General features: G+C 36.3%; 1 protein-coding gene across 1 annotated transcript in view; it reads right to left on the bottom strand.

Moving 5' to 3' along the window:
- Positions 1-19271, bottom strand: part of LAMA1 (laminin subunit alpha 1) — a 98674-nt gene that overhangs the window by 8341 nt on the left and 71062 nt on the right. Inside the window, exons 37-56 of the mRNA XM_015618692.3 lie at positions 17140-17350; positions 16791-16907; positions 16529-16692; positions 15767-15905; positions 14480-14573; positions 13206-13322; positions 11649-11831; positions 11202-11356; positions 9272-9415; positions 8529-8662; positions 8215-8365; positions 7566-7690; positions 6138-6288; positions 4770-4914; positions 4016-4157; positions 2766-2880; positions 2466-2636; positions 1892-2043; positions 1230-1415; positions 620-782 (exon numbers count right to left, since the gene is read on the bottom strand). Of these exons, the coding sequence (XP_015474178.1) occupies positions 620-782; positions 1230-1415; positions 1892-2043; positions 2466-2636; positions 2766-2880; positions 4016-4157; positions 4770-4914; positions 6138-6288; positions 7566-7690; positions 8215-8365; positions 8529-8662; positions 9272-9415; positions 11202-11356; positions 11649-11831; positions 13206-13322; positions 14480-14573; positions 15767-15905; positions 16529-16692; positions 16791-16907; positions 17140-17350 (2959 nt within the window). The remainder of the gene's footprint in view (positions 1-619; positions 783-1229; positions 1416-1891; positions 2044-2465; positions 2637-2765; positions 2881-4015; positions 4158-4769; positions 4915-6137; positions 6289-7565; positions 7691-8214; positions 8366-8528; positions 8663-9271; positions 9416-11201; positions 11357-11648; positions 11832-13205; positions 13323-14479; positions 14574-15766; positions 15906-16528; positions 16693-16790; positions 16908-17139; positions 17351-19271) is intronic.

The following is a 19271-nucleotide window of genomic DNA, read 5'->3' as shown; positions in this document are numbered from 1 at the left end:
AATCTTGCTTTCTGTTGCCACAGGAAAACGGTTTCAGGATGCTTTGGAAACCCTTCATTATAAAGATGTGCAGCTGCTAGAGGAGAGAAGTAATGCTGCCTTCTCTCTTGGGAACAGGGACTGTGTGAGAGGAAACAGGTGCCATGCAAGCTGCATTCAGACACTGTGTGTCTCTCAAGTGGTTTGTGCCTCCTCTCTGAGGCAGAGCAGAGCCTGCATGTGTGTGAGCAGGAAAATTTGAATGCAGAACTGCACGGCTAATGCAAATCTGAGCACAGATCCCTTTGGCAGGAATACACTAAAGATAATAGTTACTGTTAAGTCCTTCTGTTGGGAGATCATCATTCCACTTTTCTTTTTTTCCTTTTTTTTTTCCCTTTTGCTGTTGTTGTTGCTGCCTGAAGAGTGATAAACCTAACTACATTTCCATTCCAAATAGCCAACAGGCTGCTACAAAGGTTACTATCAGTTTTTTCTATAGGAAACAATAATTTCAAATCAACATCCATTGAACCACCCCATACTGCAGAGGAAGCAAATATCCACAGTCCATAATTTGATAATTCTCCACAAAGAAAGGACAAAAGAGGTGGCAGCAGAGCTTTGCTGCAATACATACTTTTTTTGTGTCTGTGAGAGGTCTCAGGGGAACTGGTAAAGCCTGAAATTCAGGTTGAATCACAATGTCTGATGGCTGTACAGCCAGTTTAGGCTTCTCTGACAGAAAGCATCTGTCCATATCCACATGTTCATACTTCATGGAAGTGGTGAAATATAAAAGCCTGTATTTAAAAAAAAAAACAAAACAACATTTTAAGAGGTGCATTTCTGCTTATTTCCAAAGCAGAAGGAGAGTATTTTACAAGGTGTTTCAGTAGTATCAGGGGAAAAGGAAAGAAGTGGCATCTGTGACAGATTGAGAAGAGCAATATGAATCTACAATATTTTTGGAAAGCCATTCTATCTGTCACTGCAGATGAAATTATAGTAGAGAAAGCTGTGCTTTGTGCAGCGTCTCCATAAACATTAAAGACATTTTTAATACTATTTAGAAATATAACTGGTAATATCCATTTTCTGGCTATTATAATACCCAGATCATGACCCATATCATGCATATCTTAGGTTAAAGCCAGGTAAACAGAAGTATCATGGAAGAGATTACAAACTACACTTAGCAATTACTATACAAGGTTTTCCAAAACAAGGCAGTTACCCTTCTGACTTACTCCTTGTTAAAAATAAGGTTGCTAATACAGCCATGAAAGGAGCCAGACAATTTTAGCCCTAAGATGCTCTCTTCTGCTGGAATGCCACCAGCGTAGAAGTTGGAAACATTAATGGGGCTATTTTCTGCTGCTGAACCAAGCCTCAGTTCTGCAGGTTTACCTTCATCCACCTGTACAGTTATGATCCTGAAAAAAGATAAAGTAGGGAAAACATTCAACAAGGTCTTAGAGAGTCATTTTCAGATGAAAAGCATTCCTATCAGCCTCAAAAGCATCCTCTTCTAATAAATAAAGATTCCATCACTTCAATAATCCTTTCAATGTCTTAAAACTGTAAGCCCTTCTTTTGATGATTTTTAAAATGTAAAGTTTTGTCAAATACCTTTCTAATTTCGATAGCTGTGTATCTTTTTTCTAATACTATTTAGTATGCTTGTACTCAAGTGCCCCAAGCTGTTCTAGAGATTTTAGCTACACCTCTATCAGTGGCTGTATGCTGTATACAATTACCATGTAAATCAGAACATCTGCATTGACAGCAGAAAAACACAGCCCTGATTGTCCCACATAATAAGCTAGCAAAGGCAATTCCCCAGAGAATGCAGTGAACTGACAAAACATACAATAACTAAACAGGTAGTACTCTTGGCAGTCACATGTACCTCTTATTCCGAATTAGGATGACAGAGTGCTCTTTTCCATCACTGTAAGTTCCATTAGCAGACTGAAGAACTACTTTCCTAGTGCTTGCTCTATCTCCAGCATTAACGTGCAGTGCAAGATGACCATCAACCAGCATGATGGAAAAGAAGGGCTGTAGATTTAATCAGAAGATTAATTTTTAACTGTAGCTCAATTTTCAAGCACTCATTTAATGTTTAAACAGAATGTATATGGGAAAAAATTTACCTCCAACCTTGATGCAAACTTTTTAATGAAAATCAAAGACTAGTAGGAATTGTATTGGTACCTCTCATCGTGTAAAGCCTTCTAACACCAAACACAAAAGCTGGACATTTCTCTGGTCAAAACAACACTAGGTAAAGTGCAGGAGGTGGTTTTTTTACACACCCACACACTCCTTCTCTTAGAGCAGGAAATAGTAAGATTTTCTCTTTGGATTCTAGAAGCTCCAACTCTCCATCAGATACACAATATATATAGCAACCTGACTTGATTTTACAAAATAAAAATGGCAAAAATAATCCCCAGAACTTCTTTGTTTTCAGTACTTGCCAAGTGTGCTTGTCTTCGTCGTCGCTTTTCCAGTCCCCTGCTGAGGCCAGCAAGGATGATGCCACTGCTGTTCTTTGTAGCAAAAGTCGCCATCAATTCTGACTCTGGGCTTAAGGACTTAGGTACCAACTCAATATATCCATTGTTCATGATGCTCACACTGTGAATAGGCTATTTTATGAAGAACAGAAATAATAATGAGTTTATCCCAATATAGTGTCAGATAAGAAAAAAAAAATCACCAATATTCACTATTCCATTAAAATAAAGATCAGATCACAAAACTTTAAAGTCTCCTACCTCCAATACACAGCCTTTCCTTACTCCATATGAAGTTCTAAGCAAGTCAAAGGTGGAACGAGAAATTTCCAGATTCTTGATGCATCCCACATACATTCTACTATTAAGACCTTTCCTGAAACACAAAACAAGGCTTTCTTTCCAAGGAGTAGTATTTGGAATCTCCTGAGAGAAAATATTAGTTTCTCTTCAGAAAGAAAAGTAAGAGATATCTGTTTTAAAGAATGAAGTTGATCTGGTGCAGATGAAGAGAGACATAGTTTAAGTTTTACTTTCCGATATAAAGTCTGGTCTTAAAAAAGTCAAGATAATGATATGACCAAATTAAAACTTAAGTGTGTAATGCTGTGTTGTCAAGTCAGGTCATTTCCCAAAACTTTAAGGAGAATCTTCAGCTGAAAGAAAATGGATTGAGTAAAAGGGTAACTGTAGCTGTCTACTATGAAATATTTATTTTTCAGTTTTCAAGTCTGGAGGATTCCTAATTTGGTTCCCAGTCTAAGGCTAAGAAATCTAAGGCTATCCTGCCATAATCCCTTACAGGCTGGTATGCCAGCTAAGATTAACAAGTCTGCACTCTGTAATAACTGTGCAGAGACCAATAATGTACTAGAATTTACCTTATTGTCAAGAGCATGCAGAAAGTTTAATTAGATTTTCTCTTGCCATATTTATCCTTTCACAGTGAAGCCAGTGGAAGAAATGTGATTTTGCAAGTTCAGTACAGACATGCAATACAAAAAATCCCCATAAACTAGAGACATGCTGTAAAATACGTATTTGCAATGTCTCCTGTTGATCTGTTCAGAGTTGTTTTTCCTCTGTTCCAAGTTACTGAATTACAGGAATTCTGAAGTACAACTTTTATCTTTAAGCACAGTTTTGCCCATAAATGCCATCTGGGAAATGCAAGGCTCAGACAGGTAGAGATCAAAGGAGCATCATTGCAGACAGCACTGCTGAATGCTTGCCCCAAAGAGCATAGGGGCTGCTGTGGCAGCTGCTGTGGTGGAAATCACCCGTGGAGAAAGAAAACAAAATCATTTCTGATCTGAACTGCAGCATCAGACCTACAAGTGGAAAGCACCACATCAGAGTTTGAGGTCCTAGGACAGATGTGGTATACGTGGCCATAAACTAAACTTCAGAATTCACTGCTCTTCTCTAATTTCAGGGAGGTAAGCGTGTGTAAAAGTTTTTCCCGCACCTTACAAGAGCCTTAGCAAAGGTGCAAAAGTGAGAGATTTTACCTCAGAGCCCTTGATCTTGGCAGCCCACCAATGAAGATTGGGTCCTTATCAGAACGGTTCAGGTCCGAGGCAACCCCAGGAGATTCTCCTTGCTTGGTTTCTTTATAATTAAGGTTATATGCATCCATGACTGCTAAAACTCCTGCAAATAAAAGAGAGTAAAGATCTGGAGAAGGACATGAATACACACTCTTCCCTTCTGGCAATCTTGTCCACAATAAAGGAAAATGTATTCATTGACTCAGACATGAATGGACAATCTTCTTATTTTTAGAATGAGCAATTTATTGTACTTCCAGCTATTCTGTTAATCTCACTCATTCTTCTCTGCCAAAACCAAATCTGGAGAAGTCTACAGGAAAAAAGATACATCTGAGAATATGTTATAGCTATTAGCACATATGCATTACTGTTGAAACACAGGCCCCCACAAAACAGTTGTACTAAGTAATATTAAAATGCAGAAGAGAAAATGCAATCCCTCATCTACAGACTCAGACAAAAATCTTTCAGTCTTTAAAGACTGTGGCTATGTTTTTGCCCAGCAGTTCCTACACTACCTGCTCTCTGTGAGATGTGCTATACCAAGCAAAAGATTTACACTGTAGTCCTTCTAAAAGAGAAGGACCATAGGTGTGGCTGCTAAAGACACTGCTTTGGAAGTGATCAAATTTGGTTGCAGTGACCTGCAGCTATCTTAGATATTTGTATTTGTAAATGTGCAGACACAGGGATTTTTCAGTCTGTAGCCTACCTTGCTTCTTACTGCGATTGAATGAGATTTTATACCACGTGCCATTGTTGTAACGATTTTCTGTTGTAAGAGCAAGAGGTCCTGAACCAAGATCAACAGTCACCCTTACTTTGCCATCAACAAGCTCAAGGGACAAGAAGTCTTTCTGAGAAGAATAAGCAGATAACAAACAAACAGATTACATTCCTGGAAATAAAATCTTCCTTAAGAATGCATGCCTGGAAAGTTTGGCCTACTGTGTGGAAAACATTTAGTAACTCTTGTACCTGGACTATGTGTTAGGCCCAAGATGCTCATCTTCACTTTATTTAAGAAAATTGAGTTACAAGTACCTCATAAGGATGTACTGTTGTTTTGTTATTACCCTTACTTAATGTATTGTGAGGTTTGATTTTAATGTATTGTACTTAAATGTGTTATGAGGTTTGATTACTCAGCAGAAGAAGGGTTAAATAACAAAGACACATTTTCCTGTTTTTGGATGAAGTCAAAAATCATTTGATTTAACAGCATAATGATCAAACACTATAATGTTCTTTCTGCAAGAAGTGAAGACCTTCCTCACACAGCAAAACAGACTTTCTGAATTGCACTTAAGGTGCCCCCTCTGAACTGTAAAGCTTAAAGCAGGTATTATTGTGCAGTGTATTCAGGCAGTGAGTACATAAAGAAAATGAATAATGCAGTGACTCTGAAAGAATCTGTATCCAAACAAAGCTTTTCCTTCCTTCAGGAACAGAAAAACCACCATCTAAGTATGCAGTAAACTGCATGACATGACAATGAAGGTCTGGTGATGGGTCTGGGTTATATTGCTTTTGCAGGAGTTTTATTTAATTTGTTTCAGTTTACTGAATTCCTATCTTAGTGATTTAATTCAATATGGTTTTTCATTATTATATTGTCCTTCTGCAAGCTCAATTCTGAAACACTTTTACATTCTGAAAAGGTTCCTCCAACTGAAAAAACTAGCTTGTTGTCCTTACTGTTTCCTTTTCTATCCTTTAGTTAAGTAATCATTAATTTTGGTCTGAAGTAATTTATTATTATTCTAAAATTTAAATAAATTGTGAAGAATTCTTTTCATTACTAATTTTGCCTTTAGTTTAGATAAATATTTGCTCTAGTGAGCTGTCCTCTAGGGTTCTTGTCTTTATTCCTTTGGCTAATGATACCAATCACAGGTGATGAACTACAGAAAAGTAGTAATATGCTGAATATTAGTATATTATATATATATGTATATTATATGTATCATATAAACATTATAAAATCATTATATTATTATATTTTATATAATATTATTACACATTATTAATAGTGTATATAAGCTGGATGACAGTTTAGGAATCTGATCCATTTTCTTACAGTGCCATTTGAAGCAAGATACAGAAGAAGCCCGTTTGGTGAAAAGGTACTGAAAAATATTATTATCTGAGTCACTGTCGAGCGGAGTGCCTTCTCCACAACCGAGTATCCACTCCCATCAAAATGGAATGAAGTGTCCTCATCCTGTGGGCTACAGAAGTAGAAAACCAGTGTAAAAATGCTAGCTGAACATCTGTTTTTTCCCAGTAGTTTTTATATAAAGTATAAGGAAATTTAGATCATAGAATAGTTTGGGCTGGGAGGAACCTTAAAGCCCATCCCATTCCACCCCCTGTCATGTGCAGGGACACCTTCCACTAGACCAGGTTGCTCAAAGCCCCATCCAACCTGGCCTTGAACACTTCCAGGAACAGGGCATCCACAGCTTCTCTGGGCAACCTCTTCCAGCATCTCACCACCCTCACAGTAAAGAGTTTCCTCCTAACATCTAATCTAAACCTACTCTTTTTCAGCTGGAATCCATTCCCCCTTGTCCTGTCACTCCATACCCCTGTAAATAGTCTCTCTCCACCTTTCTGGCTGGCTCCCTTCAGGTACTGCTCAGTCAGTGCAGCCTCCAGGCAGTAATTTATAAAGTGTGGGAAAACAATTGAATCTTGATGTAATGAATAACTGAAGGGTTCCAGCCAATGGCCACTTTCATTATACAACCTCATAACAAATGCTTTAGCCATGGGGAAGGATGCACACAAGATAAGTGTTCTTCCCTTATGTATGAAAATAAAAGCCAAACCCAGTGATTTCCTAAGGGAAAAAAATAATTGTTACAGCATACACCCTCTAAATTAAAACATGTCATCCATTTATCAAAATGCTTTGCATAATTGCACTTACAATACCTGATCTATTAGCCCCTTTCCCTGCAGTACAAGACTTGTAAAAAAATATCTTATACAATCAAGCAGCACCCTCTGCTGTTTCTGCATGAAATATTATGCAAAGGGAATATGGACAAACATATTCTTTCTATTCCTTAAACATAAGTGCAGTCTGCAATAGGTACCAAGCTCAGTGGCTACAGTTTTGCTATTGATTTTTTTTAATAAGACTGCTTTATGCTGTTTCTTACCCTAGGAAAGAATAAATTTGTCCTAGGGAAAACTGAAAACAAAGATTCCAAACTATTTTGGTTCATTAGTTGTCCCTACTTCCCATGCACAAAATAGAGAGCAGCAATAAAACTCCTCTGAGAAAGTGATTCAAAAATTTAAATTCCATACAGAGAAGTTATTTGACACCACTGACACATTCAGATTAATCTGCTCAGAACTGTAAGTTAATGATCAGCAAAAGACTGCAATTTGTCTGAGCTCCTTATTTTTAGTTAACACAAAAATATATTACAAATGTAAATTATTCTAAACCTGTTAAAAATAAAATAGAAAATTAAAGAGTGAGACAAAATACCTTCCAAAACAGCCATTGCACTTGCCCTCTCTTTCTATGTAGTTCCAAAGACCAACAGATTTGCCATTCAGGGATGCCTCTCCCAGGCACCCTTTAAAATGGGTCACCTTAACAGCAGGTGATTTCTATAAGACAAGAAATACTTAATGAATACAGTTAGTGTTAGGTACTCTGAAAATTATACAGCAAAATTTTTGCTTGGTTATTTTCCTTTAACTTTGTTAGATATAAATCATAATAAGAGAGCAACATGTTTTAGCATAACTATTAACAATTATAATTTAAATAATAATAGATTAGTACATCAAAAAAGTAAAGTAACTATGTCCTTGACCTACTTACACACCTCATGGAATCAATAACAATTGCAAACTAAAAAGCCATAGAAGAAGCAAACAAAACCCAAATTCATTTTATGTCTATACGTGGTGCATGCACACACAAACTGTCCTGGTTAAAACTTCATGCAAAAATTTCCAAGGAAAATTAACTTCAGGATACTAGAAAACCCTTACAGAATGTCTCCTTTATGCTCAGAGTACCTGGCATTTCTTGATGAAGTAACCAAATCATGCATTTACTTCTAATGCCAAAGTAGTTCTCAAACATGTTCAAAACTATTAACAGAAGGCTGATCTGAGAATTTAACCTTGATTTGCCCTCCAAGTCCTCCAATAAACATTAGGGTTGACTTGTTAACATCCAATATGCTGGCTGTCCCCAGAGAGGTTCCAGACTTAGGTGAAGGCTTCTGATTGGAGTTCATTTCCTCTACGCTGAGTGTACCTGTTTTTCCAAACCTGCCAAATACAAATACTGATAAATAGTCTTGGAAATCAGCAGGCCTAATCAACACATAAATACTATTGGCTTCTCTTTCTAAGAACAAGAAAAACTCATCACTAAAACACTCAGTGGATGCTTTGTGTGCAACACTTATGACATTCCCATTTTAATTATTACCTGGAGGCATGTATTCTGTGCCATTTGTTGTTATCTATTTGAAAATCAGGGTATTCCACTCTTGTTGATCCAGAGCCCAAATCCCAAAGAAGAGATACCTTACCACGTCGCATCTCCAGTGCCAGGAAGTCTGTCTGAAAAACAGAAGAGCCTATTCTAATTCATGGCATCAAATGTGTATTTTCACCAGTAACGTGGAGAAAGTCTTTCCAGATTCATGTCCTTATATCCCATATTACAGGAGCTGATGTTTAGCAAAATCAGGCTTTTCACTCACTTCTAATGAAAACAAAACTCCCTCAGGTTATATGCAAGCAGCTGAATGTTTTCTTTATATATATATATATAAAAAAAAAGCAGGAGATATACAGTCACATAGATGTGTAGAAATATACAATCCTGAGTGTATGTAAAAATACTATCCTATGATAATGTGCCACGAGGAACTAACAGCTGTGCATTTATTGGGATTACAGAGGGAATGAAGAGGAGAGCAATGTGACTCTCCCTTTAGAGTGTGTGGATGCACCATGCTCATGAGGGACAGCTTCAAGAAGTCTAGCTCTGTGTGGCACAAAAATATTTCCACCCCTAGTGAGCACATCTGTCTGCAAGGGACCCCACTTGGTTACTTAGCTTGAAATAATTAAGAAAAAAATATATTTAAAACTTTTAAAATTTTTAAAAGTAATTTAAAACTTTTGACTACCATTACCTTCAGTAAATGTACACCATAAACTTACCTTTCCATTGCTACCCAAGTAGAAAAGGAGGTTATCTGGCTCAGCAGTTTTCACATTGAGGGTTAAGGTGTTGTAATTTGTAGATGAAATCTGGGGCTGATAGGCACGAATGCAATCTCTGTCTGCTGATACTGCAACTTTAATCTGGGGGGGAAAAGAAGAAAATGGAATCTAAATTTACAACTCTCAGTGTACACAGCACTCATTTGTGGAGTATGTACTTAGCTTCTGACCAACATATGCAGTCCTTTTGCTGAGATCCTTTCATTCAATCTAAGTATTGCTACCTGGGTTAGATTTTTGCAATCTCCTAGGTATCACTTGATAAAGAGATTCACAATAGAAAAGAATGAGATCTGTTTTAATACACCCACTCAATTGGGAGGATTGAACAGTAAATAAATTATTCAAACACCTCAGAAAATAACAAGAAGTCTTGGGTTGAAAGATCATATATCAGCAAAAAGCCATGACATAATATCAGAAAATAAAGATACAGAAATTCAAAATGTTTTAAAATAAAGGAAATCATTTCTAGTCTATGTGGAGAGATTTTTTTTTTTTAGATAAATTAAGAAGGCAGACCTTCTGCAATAATTCTGGTTATTTCAAATTTGTAACAATATTAAAAAACACATTAATGAATACATGGCAAGTTCAACTTTTAAAGATTAAATAAATATTATTCCTGTTGTCATACCCCTTGACCACTGTTTAGTAAACTGATAAAACATTGATCCAAGCTAAATGCAGCCAAATTTCCAGAAGCTTGGTAGTATAATGGCAGAAAATCCATTTTAGCAAGAGAAAAGCCTTAATTCCTTTAACCTCATGGAATACACCTGTACCTGCTAAATGCACATAACACCCGTGTGTATGCATGTGTCTGGACACAGATACATAAAGTTTTTCTTGGGTAGTAAAAAATTACAAATGAACCAACAAAACCAACCAAACAAAAAACCCAACCAAACCAGAAAAAAAAGCCTAACTCCCACTCCACCCCCCAAACAGAACTAACTCCCCCAAAGTAGAAAAAGGGATTTTGCTAACACTTCTATTCACCTTGCCAAGAAACTCTGTGGCTTATGACACCTCAGAAAATACCATTCCCTTTTTTCCTGCAGTGGATTCATTAAGCTTCAGTAGACTGTGACAGAGAAGCAATAACCATATAATTAGGATTTGCAGAAAGAACTGAGTGCCTTCTGGTTTTTTTTTCCAAAAAACCTCCCTAAACCTTACAATAACATATCCACACTTATGTCAAATGCATACCAAAAAATGACATTACAAAGTCATTTTCATATTTCCCTCACAGTCTAATGAGATCCATAGTACAGTTGATTCAGTTGTGCATCTTTAAGGAAGAAGCAGAGATTTATAAATAAGTATACGGTCTTAAAATACTCTGGATGCTCAGCTGCCTCTTGCAAAGAACACAGGGAATGACAGGAAAATTTATTGATAGAATCAGCGCTCTTGACAAAAAAGTTTATGATGGTACTTGATGTTATATGGGGTCACCTCACACTAATCTCTAAATAATCTCGAAAATTAACATCTTGTACTAAAGAGAATAGCAGTACCATGCCCTTTCTTGTCTCTTTCTCATCAAAACCTCTCATGACTGCTTTCTGAAATACTGTGTTTCATGATTTTTATAGGAAACAGGAGGAAATAGCAGATAAATTACTAGCTAGTTGTTCTGACAAACTCCCAAATGCAATAACAAACTTGATGCTAAAGCCTTAAAAAGTACCAACAGCCCTGCCAGTATGATTATAGCATTAGTCAGTGCTCTTTGGACTCCACTGAGACTCCACAACAACAAACCAGGTACCTTGAAAGTAAATTTTAGGCTACTTATCTCAAAGAACCGCCCTGCTAAAAGTGAAAAGTCATTTAAGTCTGGGATTATGGAACTTACAGATGCTGCCTGCTTGCGGGCTTGGCTGATAAGTTCTTTAATTTCAGACAGGTTTCTGCTCAGATTCTCCTCCAGCATTTTCAAAGGTTTGAGTCTATCCAATAAAAGACTTGCTTGTGCTTCAACTTCTTTAATTTGTTTTTCAGCTGTGAATGCTGTGAAAACATAAAAGAAATATTGAAGCAGGGTGAAAGCAAATGCACTGTTCATTGCTAAAATACTTATCCAAGGTAGCCAGTTTGTGATCATTTTGGTTTCAGCAACTTCAAACATCAGTAAGCGATATATATCCCATGTGAATATTCTGGAGGACTTTTAAAAAAGTTAGCATGTTTTTACTGAATTAGGAATAAACTCTCAGTCCATCAGACTCATATTTAATACCTGTTAAAACTGAATATTAATACTGCTTCTGCAAGCAGTGACATTTTTACAGAGCAAACTTACCAGCGTTTGACGAATCAGTTATGAGTTCACTTGTTTTCCTCAAAGTGTCATTAACTTGGGACAATGTAGAAGATGTATTCATGAGCTTTTGACTGAACTCCCCAAAGTGACTTAAATCCACCACAGCACTGGTGTTTGCAGACACAGCCAGCTCCTTCACCTCAAGCATGTATTTCCTGGTATCTGAAACACAGTTCCAAGGTTAAAAAATATTCAAAATTTTCATACATACTTGTGACTAACATGCTTGGCTTTGAAACAGCAGCTACAGTCAAAATATTAGGAATGCTGTCAGTTACTTTTCTGTCATAGTAAGAACTGTATTTTTTTTCCTTTGGGAAATTTGATTCTGCCTATCTCATCAGGAAGTTTGTATGAATGCGCCAGGCTCACAGCGTTTAAGTTCCCTAAATGAGTGTTGGCACCCAGAGACACTGGTCTGAGACTAAAGTTTTGGATTCTATGCAAAGCAGGTGAGACAGAAGGTCTATTAGACCCTCTGTTTTTGGCTACAATCACCTGTATACTGAGTGCACCACTCCCAGTCCCAGCCTGCCCCTTACACCGTCTGCCCACGATAGTGGGAAGATGCTCCAAGGATCATCTTCACCACTCTCTACACAGGGAGCAATGCCACCATGAATCTCTGACCAGAGAGAAAAAAACCACAACAACCTCAAGAAATGTAACAACAAGGCTGAAATCAAATAATGTTAAGCTGTGAGCTAAGGAGAACACTTCTGTGATTTTAACAACTTAGTTTTCAATGTTAGATAGCATCCTGCAGCTCATATCCAGTGTAACATCATCACTACTACTATCCTTTAGCATGAATTAGGTCTCTGAGTTGCAAAATGGGTATTTTAAGGCTTTGAACTTTGCATTCTAACCCAGATTCACAGTAGAATCAAACAACCCCAGCAAGAGGTCTTTATCAGTGTTTTTCTAACTTAAAACACATTATTAAGATTGGCAAAGTATTTTGGAGCCTCTTATTCACAACTTCAAAGTAATTTTCTCTATTAATTCCCATGGACTCTAGGTCTTGCCTTTATTCAAAATGATGACTGAAAAAAGAGGAGTTCTTTCATTTTAGAAAAGCACAGAAAATAGATTTTAACCACTTAAATGAAGTCAGCGTTTACAAAAAGAAAACATTCACATGCAGACTGTGAAATTCACAGATTAGTATAAACAATTTTGAAACGAGCCAGAAAAGGAAGTGAAATCTCGGAGTTCCAAACATAAATTTCTCTGCATGTGGGATTAAATATTCTATAACTTCACTCTCCCTTCATATCAGTGCAATTATATTTCTATCAGAGCCCCTCCTGATTTACAGCAATGTGAAATGTGAATCAGACTACAGACCTTATATCATAACCCAATTATGTTTAATGAGTTTACTGAAAAGAATGTAAAATATTTAGGAGGCTAAATGAAGTCTCCAATATAGTTTATTGCTAGGTCTCTGCAATCAGATAATGAACAGGGTTTTATTACAATTGTACTAGAGAGTTCTGTAATAAGGAGAATGTCAATATAAATTTCACTTACTGTTAGGCAATGCTCTGAGTGTCAACAGAGAATCATTAAGTTGGGTGCCAATTTTATTAGTACTTTCCTGAATCTTTTCTACCTTTTTGTTAAATCCATTCAATCCAAATAGAAGTCCTGTTGAATGAAATAACATATGCATAAACAAATACCATACAACCCACACAAAACCAAAGTATTCATTTATCTCATCAATGGAGCTCTTTTTTTCCCAACAGAAAGAGCATTTTACAAACAGGAATGCAAAATGAATGCAGTATAAATAGATAAGCTCCTGTGGGCACTGTTCTGTTCAAAGCTACCCTTTTTTGCCAATTCCATGAGACTGAATGGCTAGAAACATAGTGAGGAAAAGGCTATAAATTAAAATTATTCCGTGACTGTGAACTCTAATGATTTTTACAGTGTTCTTCACATTTTATGTTATCTAACAGGAGCCAAAAAAGTGGCCTTTTTCTATATATTTGTGATCTGTTTGCAGAATCCTCTCATTAGAAATTAAAATATGTAGAACAGAAGGAACAAAAAAAAGTAATTCTGTCCATCTGAATTACATAAAATTTATACATTTTTGTAAACCATGGGTATTGCAAGACAACACCATTTTACAGTTACATTTTATCTCTGTGAAACATTCCCTTTCTGTCCAATTTTGTCAAAAATTTAACTTAAGAGTTTGCTTTGGCTCCTACACAAAGCCTTTGCTCAAGATGCTTTTGAATTTTCATGGTGTAGACTTCAAAGCCTTGCTGGTATCTTGGAGTAATAAAAACCCAAAGCATTTTTGAATTTATGGTGACAAAGAACTTCAGCTTTTTCTTGTATTTCAGCTGCCCATCAGAAAAAAGTAAAAAGGATAAGGATTTAAGTGTGCCATCTTACATGCCTGTGACATCCATGATTTATTAAATAAAAAGAAATGAATGGAATTTTCAAGAATTATGCTTTTTCTTTGTCTAGTACACAACCTCTAATGATTTAATTCATAAAGTTTAGAAAAACAGCCATTGCAAGCACAGCTTATGGGCAAATTTGGTACAATAAGGCCAAATTTCTAAATGTTTATGGAGAAAAAATTTATTCTTACCCAAAGAATTAAAATAATACGAGAATCCATAAAAAATCTTGATTGCATAAAAATGTGTACATAGTCATATATATATATTTACCTTAGATTATGCTCATTAAAAAAAATAAACTACACAAAAAAGCAGCACAAAACAGCAAACAGAGAAAAGAAATAGAGGCAGAAATGTGAATTCTATAGAACTGACCATCACTTTTTTTCTTCAGATTTTTAGCTTCATTCTGAAATTTGGAGCTAAGCAGTAGAGTTTCTTTTCCCAGAAGACTGAAAGACTCATCTGGCTGAAAGACACAGACATCAAGTTACCATATATGAAAAACAGAAATTGAAATATTTAATTATCTGCAGACATCTCCATAAAGTTATTGAACATTCTTGTTATTGATGAGATATTCTATTCATTACCTTATTGAGCATCCATTAAAAATAATACAAGTTGTTATCCTTTATTCAATAATGTGACATTGAACGTCTTTGTGATTCAATAGTAAAAAAAAGACATCTACGAAACAAAACTTACAGAATTTTAGTTTCAACACTGCTAGTGATTCACTGTTGTCTTTTGGAAATTTTAATTCCAGGCCTAATTCAAAATTTTCAGCACTGAGTAATTTAAAGTCAGATATTTCAAAATCACAGACTTAGAAGCATTATTTTACCTTTCTTCAACTGAAAAAAACCTGGAAAAACACCTTGAAGGACTCATGCCATAGAAAGCTTCAGTAAGACAGAGTGCTATATCATAACCTACAAGCCCACAAAACATTATCAACTACTTTGGTCAATGTCATGCAAATGCATTATCACACATTTGCTTCTGCAGGTATAATGTGAGTGACACAGAGATGTGAGGTTGGAAATTAAATTAGATGAAACTGTTAAGATCGGATTGGGAACTGGTCTGATCTTTCTAATCTACTGTTTCAGTAACAATCTGATAATCTTTGAAGGCAGAGGAACAGTAGATGAGACACAAACATATACTTGTCATGAAATGTCCTCTACTAAGCAAAGTAGCTATGGTTGGGAATACCTAGATAGAAATGGAGGAGGGATAGGTCAAATAAGGAGATTGTTGAATAATTCCAAAGGTGGAAGGGACCTAGAGGTCTGGGAATTTAAGTTCTATGGGAATACATGTCAGATGCCTGATATAAACCCCTCATAGAATCAAGTCCAGTCCAGCTAAACATGCATTGGACATTAAAAAGTAAACAAAACAAAGGGAAAATGGTACTGTGGTAGAGAGAAAAGCAAGGTAAACAGAACTTGAGATGCAGTGCCATTGCAGCACTGGAGTAGGAAACAGGAGGATTCAGGAAACAGTACATCCTAGCTGTAGGACACGCTGCCATCAAGGATGTGCCTCCATCAAGAAGACTCAAGTTTTCAGCAAGTGCAGAAAAAATTAGAACAAATATTCCTAAATGAGAGAGGGGAACACCTAAATTAAAATACTAATTTTGATACTTACTAAATCCAAGGGGCCACTCACAACTCTAGATGCATCATCTGCCAAACTCTCTGTTCTTTCAATCACACTCTTAACGCTGGAGTGAGTGTAGATAGCAGCCGTTGCATTCAGAGACACATTTCTTACTCTGGAAAGGTCACTAAATAGACAATTAACAAGCAATTCTGATTTCAATCAAGCACTGAGTTCCATGTCTTCAATTGCAACACACACATCTTTCCAGAATGCACGATGCACTCTGAAAAAAATGAGCACAACTTGCCCAATGTTGCATAAGGGGCTTTCAATTCATTATTTTAAACTGAAAGAACCAGTTAAAAGGTTTTCAGTTATGAGTTTTTTTTCTATTTTGTTAGTTGTTGTTCTGTTTTGTTCAATTATATATCTTATTTTTCTTTCCTCACATTTTTTTCCCTTTTTTTATGTTAATTTTTTCAATTTATAAAGACCCTTAGAACACACAAATCATATCACCTAAACAGAACAGAAACAAACCTCTATCTGCAACTCAAAAACTAAGTACAGACAGAGGATCTAGGAGGAAATTATAAGCATCTGAAATCTAATCTATATTAAATTTTGCTTTATTGAATTTATCTGGCTGTGGTGAAGTCAAGAATTGCCAGAACGTTACTCCAAGCAAAATTTTCTGTTTTCTAAACACAGGCAGGGAATTTGTTTAGTGAGTTAGGCCTCAACCTATTTATGTTAAACATGACACTAATGTAAACCTCATAAATTCATAATTCTTAAGTTTATCACCTCTCTAGTGCATCTGCAAGTCTTTGGAACTGGGTGGCACGTTCCTCAGCTCTGTACACCAAGTCAAGCACTCCTCTCACAGACATCTGCATCACCAGCTCATCCACGTGATGTCGCAGTTTGGTGCTCCACAGGACCAACCCGTCCTGCTGGACTTCCACGTTCTGCAAAAAAAAAAATTACCCTATTTTTTTTTTCTTTGTTTCAATAGCAATATGAACTTGAGAGTCTCTTAAGAGGATGTTAAAACTTGAGGACTTACAAATGTAGAGTTCTTTACATCTTGGGCAAGAGCAGCAGCATCATTCAGTAGGACCTTTCCCTCTTTAATGAGCATGGTTGAGATTTCTTCACCTTCCTTTAATTTTAGCTTTTTGTCCTATAGCATAAATTAAGTGTTTTATAGTGGGCTGATAAGCCAGCTATACTGATAAGTTCACATAACACATAATATTGTGGGTTTCAAACAGGAGTCTCACTTCCTTTAAATTTTTAAGGTATCATATATATTAAAATATTTAAGTATGTTTAAAAATGTAAAATATCAGCATCTAAACAAAATCCCATCTTTTGATATTTCTTATGCAGCAGCACTGACTGTCCAGTCTTACATTTAACTCTGCCAGGTTGCTGGAGATAAGAGGAAACAAGCGATGGGTCTCACGGATGTTAGCGAGAGCCTCGTGCACCAGGTCCTGAGCATCCTGCAGTCTGCTGCTCTGCTTTGACAAGAATTGGCTTGCATCCATTTGTAGTTCAGCAAGTTCCTGCTGGGGTTTGAGATACTCTTTCTGAACCTGCGTCAACAACTTTTCTGCAGCTCTGAAAAAGGAATCAGAAATTAAAGAAACAGCAAAGGAGAAACTCAGGCATGGGTTTCTTAAGGAGAAAATGGTGTCATGTGCAATTAATTTATATGCATCTTCCTCCTAAAGTCTGCCATTCTTTCCTAGAATAGCATAAACACACTGTAGTTTAGTTATTTATCTTACCACACAAAATGATGACTGCCTGGGGAGAGGACAGTACTACAGTTCATAAACTTTGCATATAATGACTAGAGGGGAAACGGGTGAGTGTGAATCACATTTTTTTTGGACTTAATTTGGGACATACCTCCCATCCCCCCACATCACAATCTCTGTGAAACTTTCCTCTGGGAGTACTCTATATCCTAATTTTAGTGATTCGTATTTTGAATCTGGGATCAAAACATCATTTACAAGGATTGGCACTGGAAAGAAACTAGTAACCAGAGCTGAAAGACATATGCCCAAGAGTCTTGAGAAGTTTAAATATCAAATAAAAAGAAATAGTCTCATTAAAATGAACACTGAAATGAACAATCTCTGCACTTTTATTTTTTCATCAGCAACAGAGATTATCTAGAAAATATTAAATTTTCCCAAATCTGTCAGTTGTTAATTGCTTCAGCTGTTCTATTCTGGAATATTTGCATCTCCATTTGAACACTTTCCAGAACTGAAGGAACAGAAACGAAAATTATCCTGCAAGTCTATTCCTTTGTTTCTCTTCATTTCAGCACATATGCTGAACATTGCAACTCCTGAAATGGTATTTTTACATAAATGTTTGTCCTTGTTAATCTGAGTGCATATCACATAGATCTTTAGCCAAAGCGAAAGAAACCTAGTATGTTTCACAGTTATATACAGGAAATGCATTCCGTCTTTCTTACTGAACAGCAGATGTGCATTTGCATGTATTTCCTAAAACTAAAATTTCAATCAGTCTTTCAATCAGAAGCCATAGCCTTAAAGAAGTTACAAAATCTAAAGTATTTTACAAGGCAATAATGGCTTCTGTTTCAGCACAGAGTAAAAAGGTTATATTCCACATTGTCTGGGGACTTTGCCTTTCATGGTCAGTGTGTGGAGACCTCAGTCACAAATGCTGCCTAAAGTATATTATCACAGCCTCAGTCCACTGTGAGCCATGTGGCAACATCTACTCTCTAAAATACAGACTAGCAAGCTGCTTATTTGTATAATTTTTGAATTTACAGCTGTACTGCTTAAGAAATTCTGCAAAGCAAACAACCTTAAAGAACTTATTAACTCTCTTCTTTGATCTGTAAAGGACCCTTAAGAGAGAGCTTTCAGAAATTTCAACAGACTATAATTGAGAAAGTTAATTTGCAAACACCTCCTATAAAGGTTCAAAAGCTGTTGATGTTGAAAGTCAGAACAGTCTTTTGCTATGGAACAACACATTTGGAGATATATTCAAAGTTACTAATAAGAATAAATGGTAAATTTCTGGTACATTTTCATGTATGTTTCTATACAGTTCTATATTCAGCAGAAGAACCTACTGAACAAAATGAGACATGCAACCAACACAAACACTCTAACCTGTTTAATCCAAAGCACTTAATAAAGAAAACAGCCACATGTTCAGAAATATTCTACTCTGATCTAAATCCTTGTCCCTTGAAGCCAATGTTAAGACTCCTACAGGTTTTGGTGTGCTATGGCATTAGTTAGTATTTCTGAAAGTGGAACAAAAAATTTTGGTGATTTTTTTACCTTGCCAAGTCTGTCAGTAGGCACTAATAATGTCTATAAAAGCCATTTCAAAATAACCTTCAAATAGGGACAAATCAAGACAACAGAATACAATCCAAAGCAAGGGCTCAGAATGCTTTAAAAAATGCCTTGGTATTATTTGCAGATCTTTGTGCTACACATTCCAGTGACAATCAGTTGTCATGTCCTTCAGC

This window comes from Parus major, chromosome 2 (genome assembly GCF_001522545.3).
Source record: "Parus major isolate Abel chromosome 2, Parus_major1.1, whole genome shotgun sequence".
NCBI classification, from domain to species: domain Eukaryota; kingdom Metazoa; phylum Chordata; class Aves; order Passeriformes; family Paridae; genus Parus; species Parus major.
The sequence above is the reverse complement of the archived record's forward strand: the minus strand, read 5'-3'. Positions and strand labels throughout refer to the sequence as shown.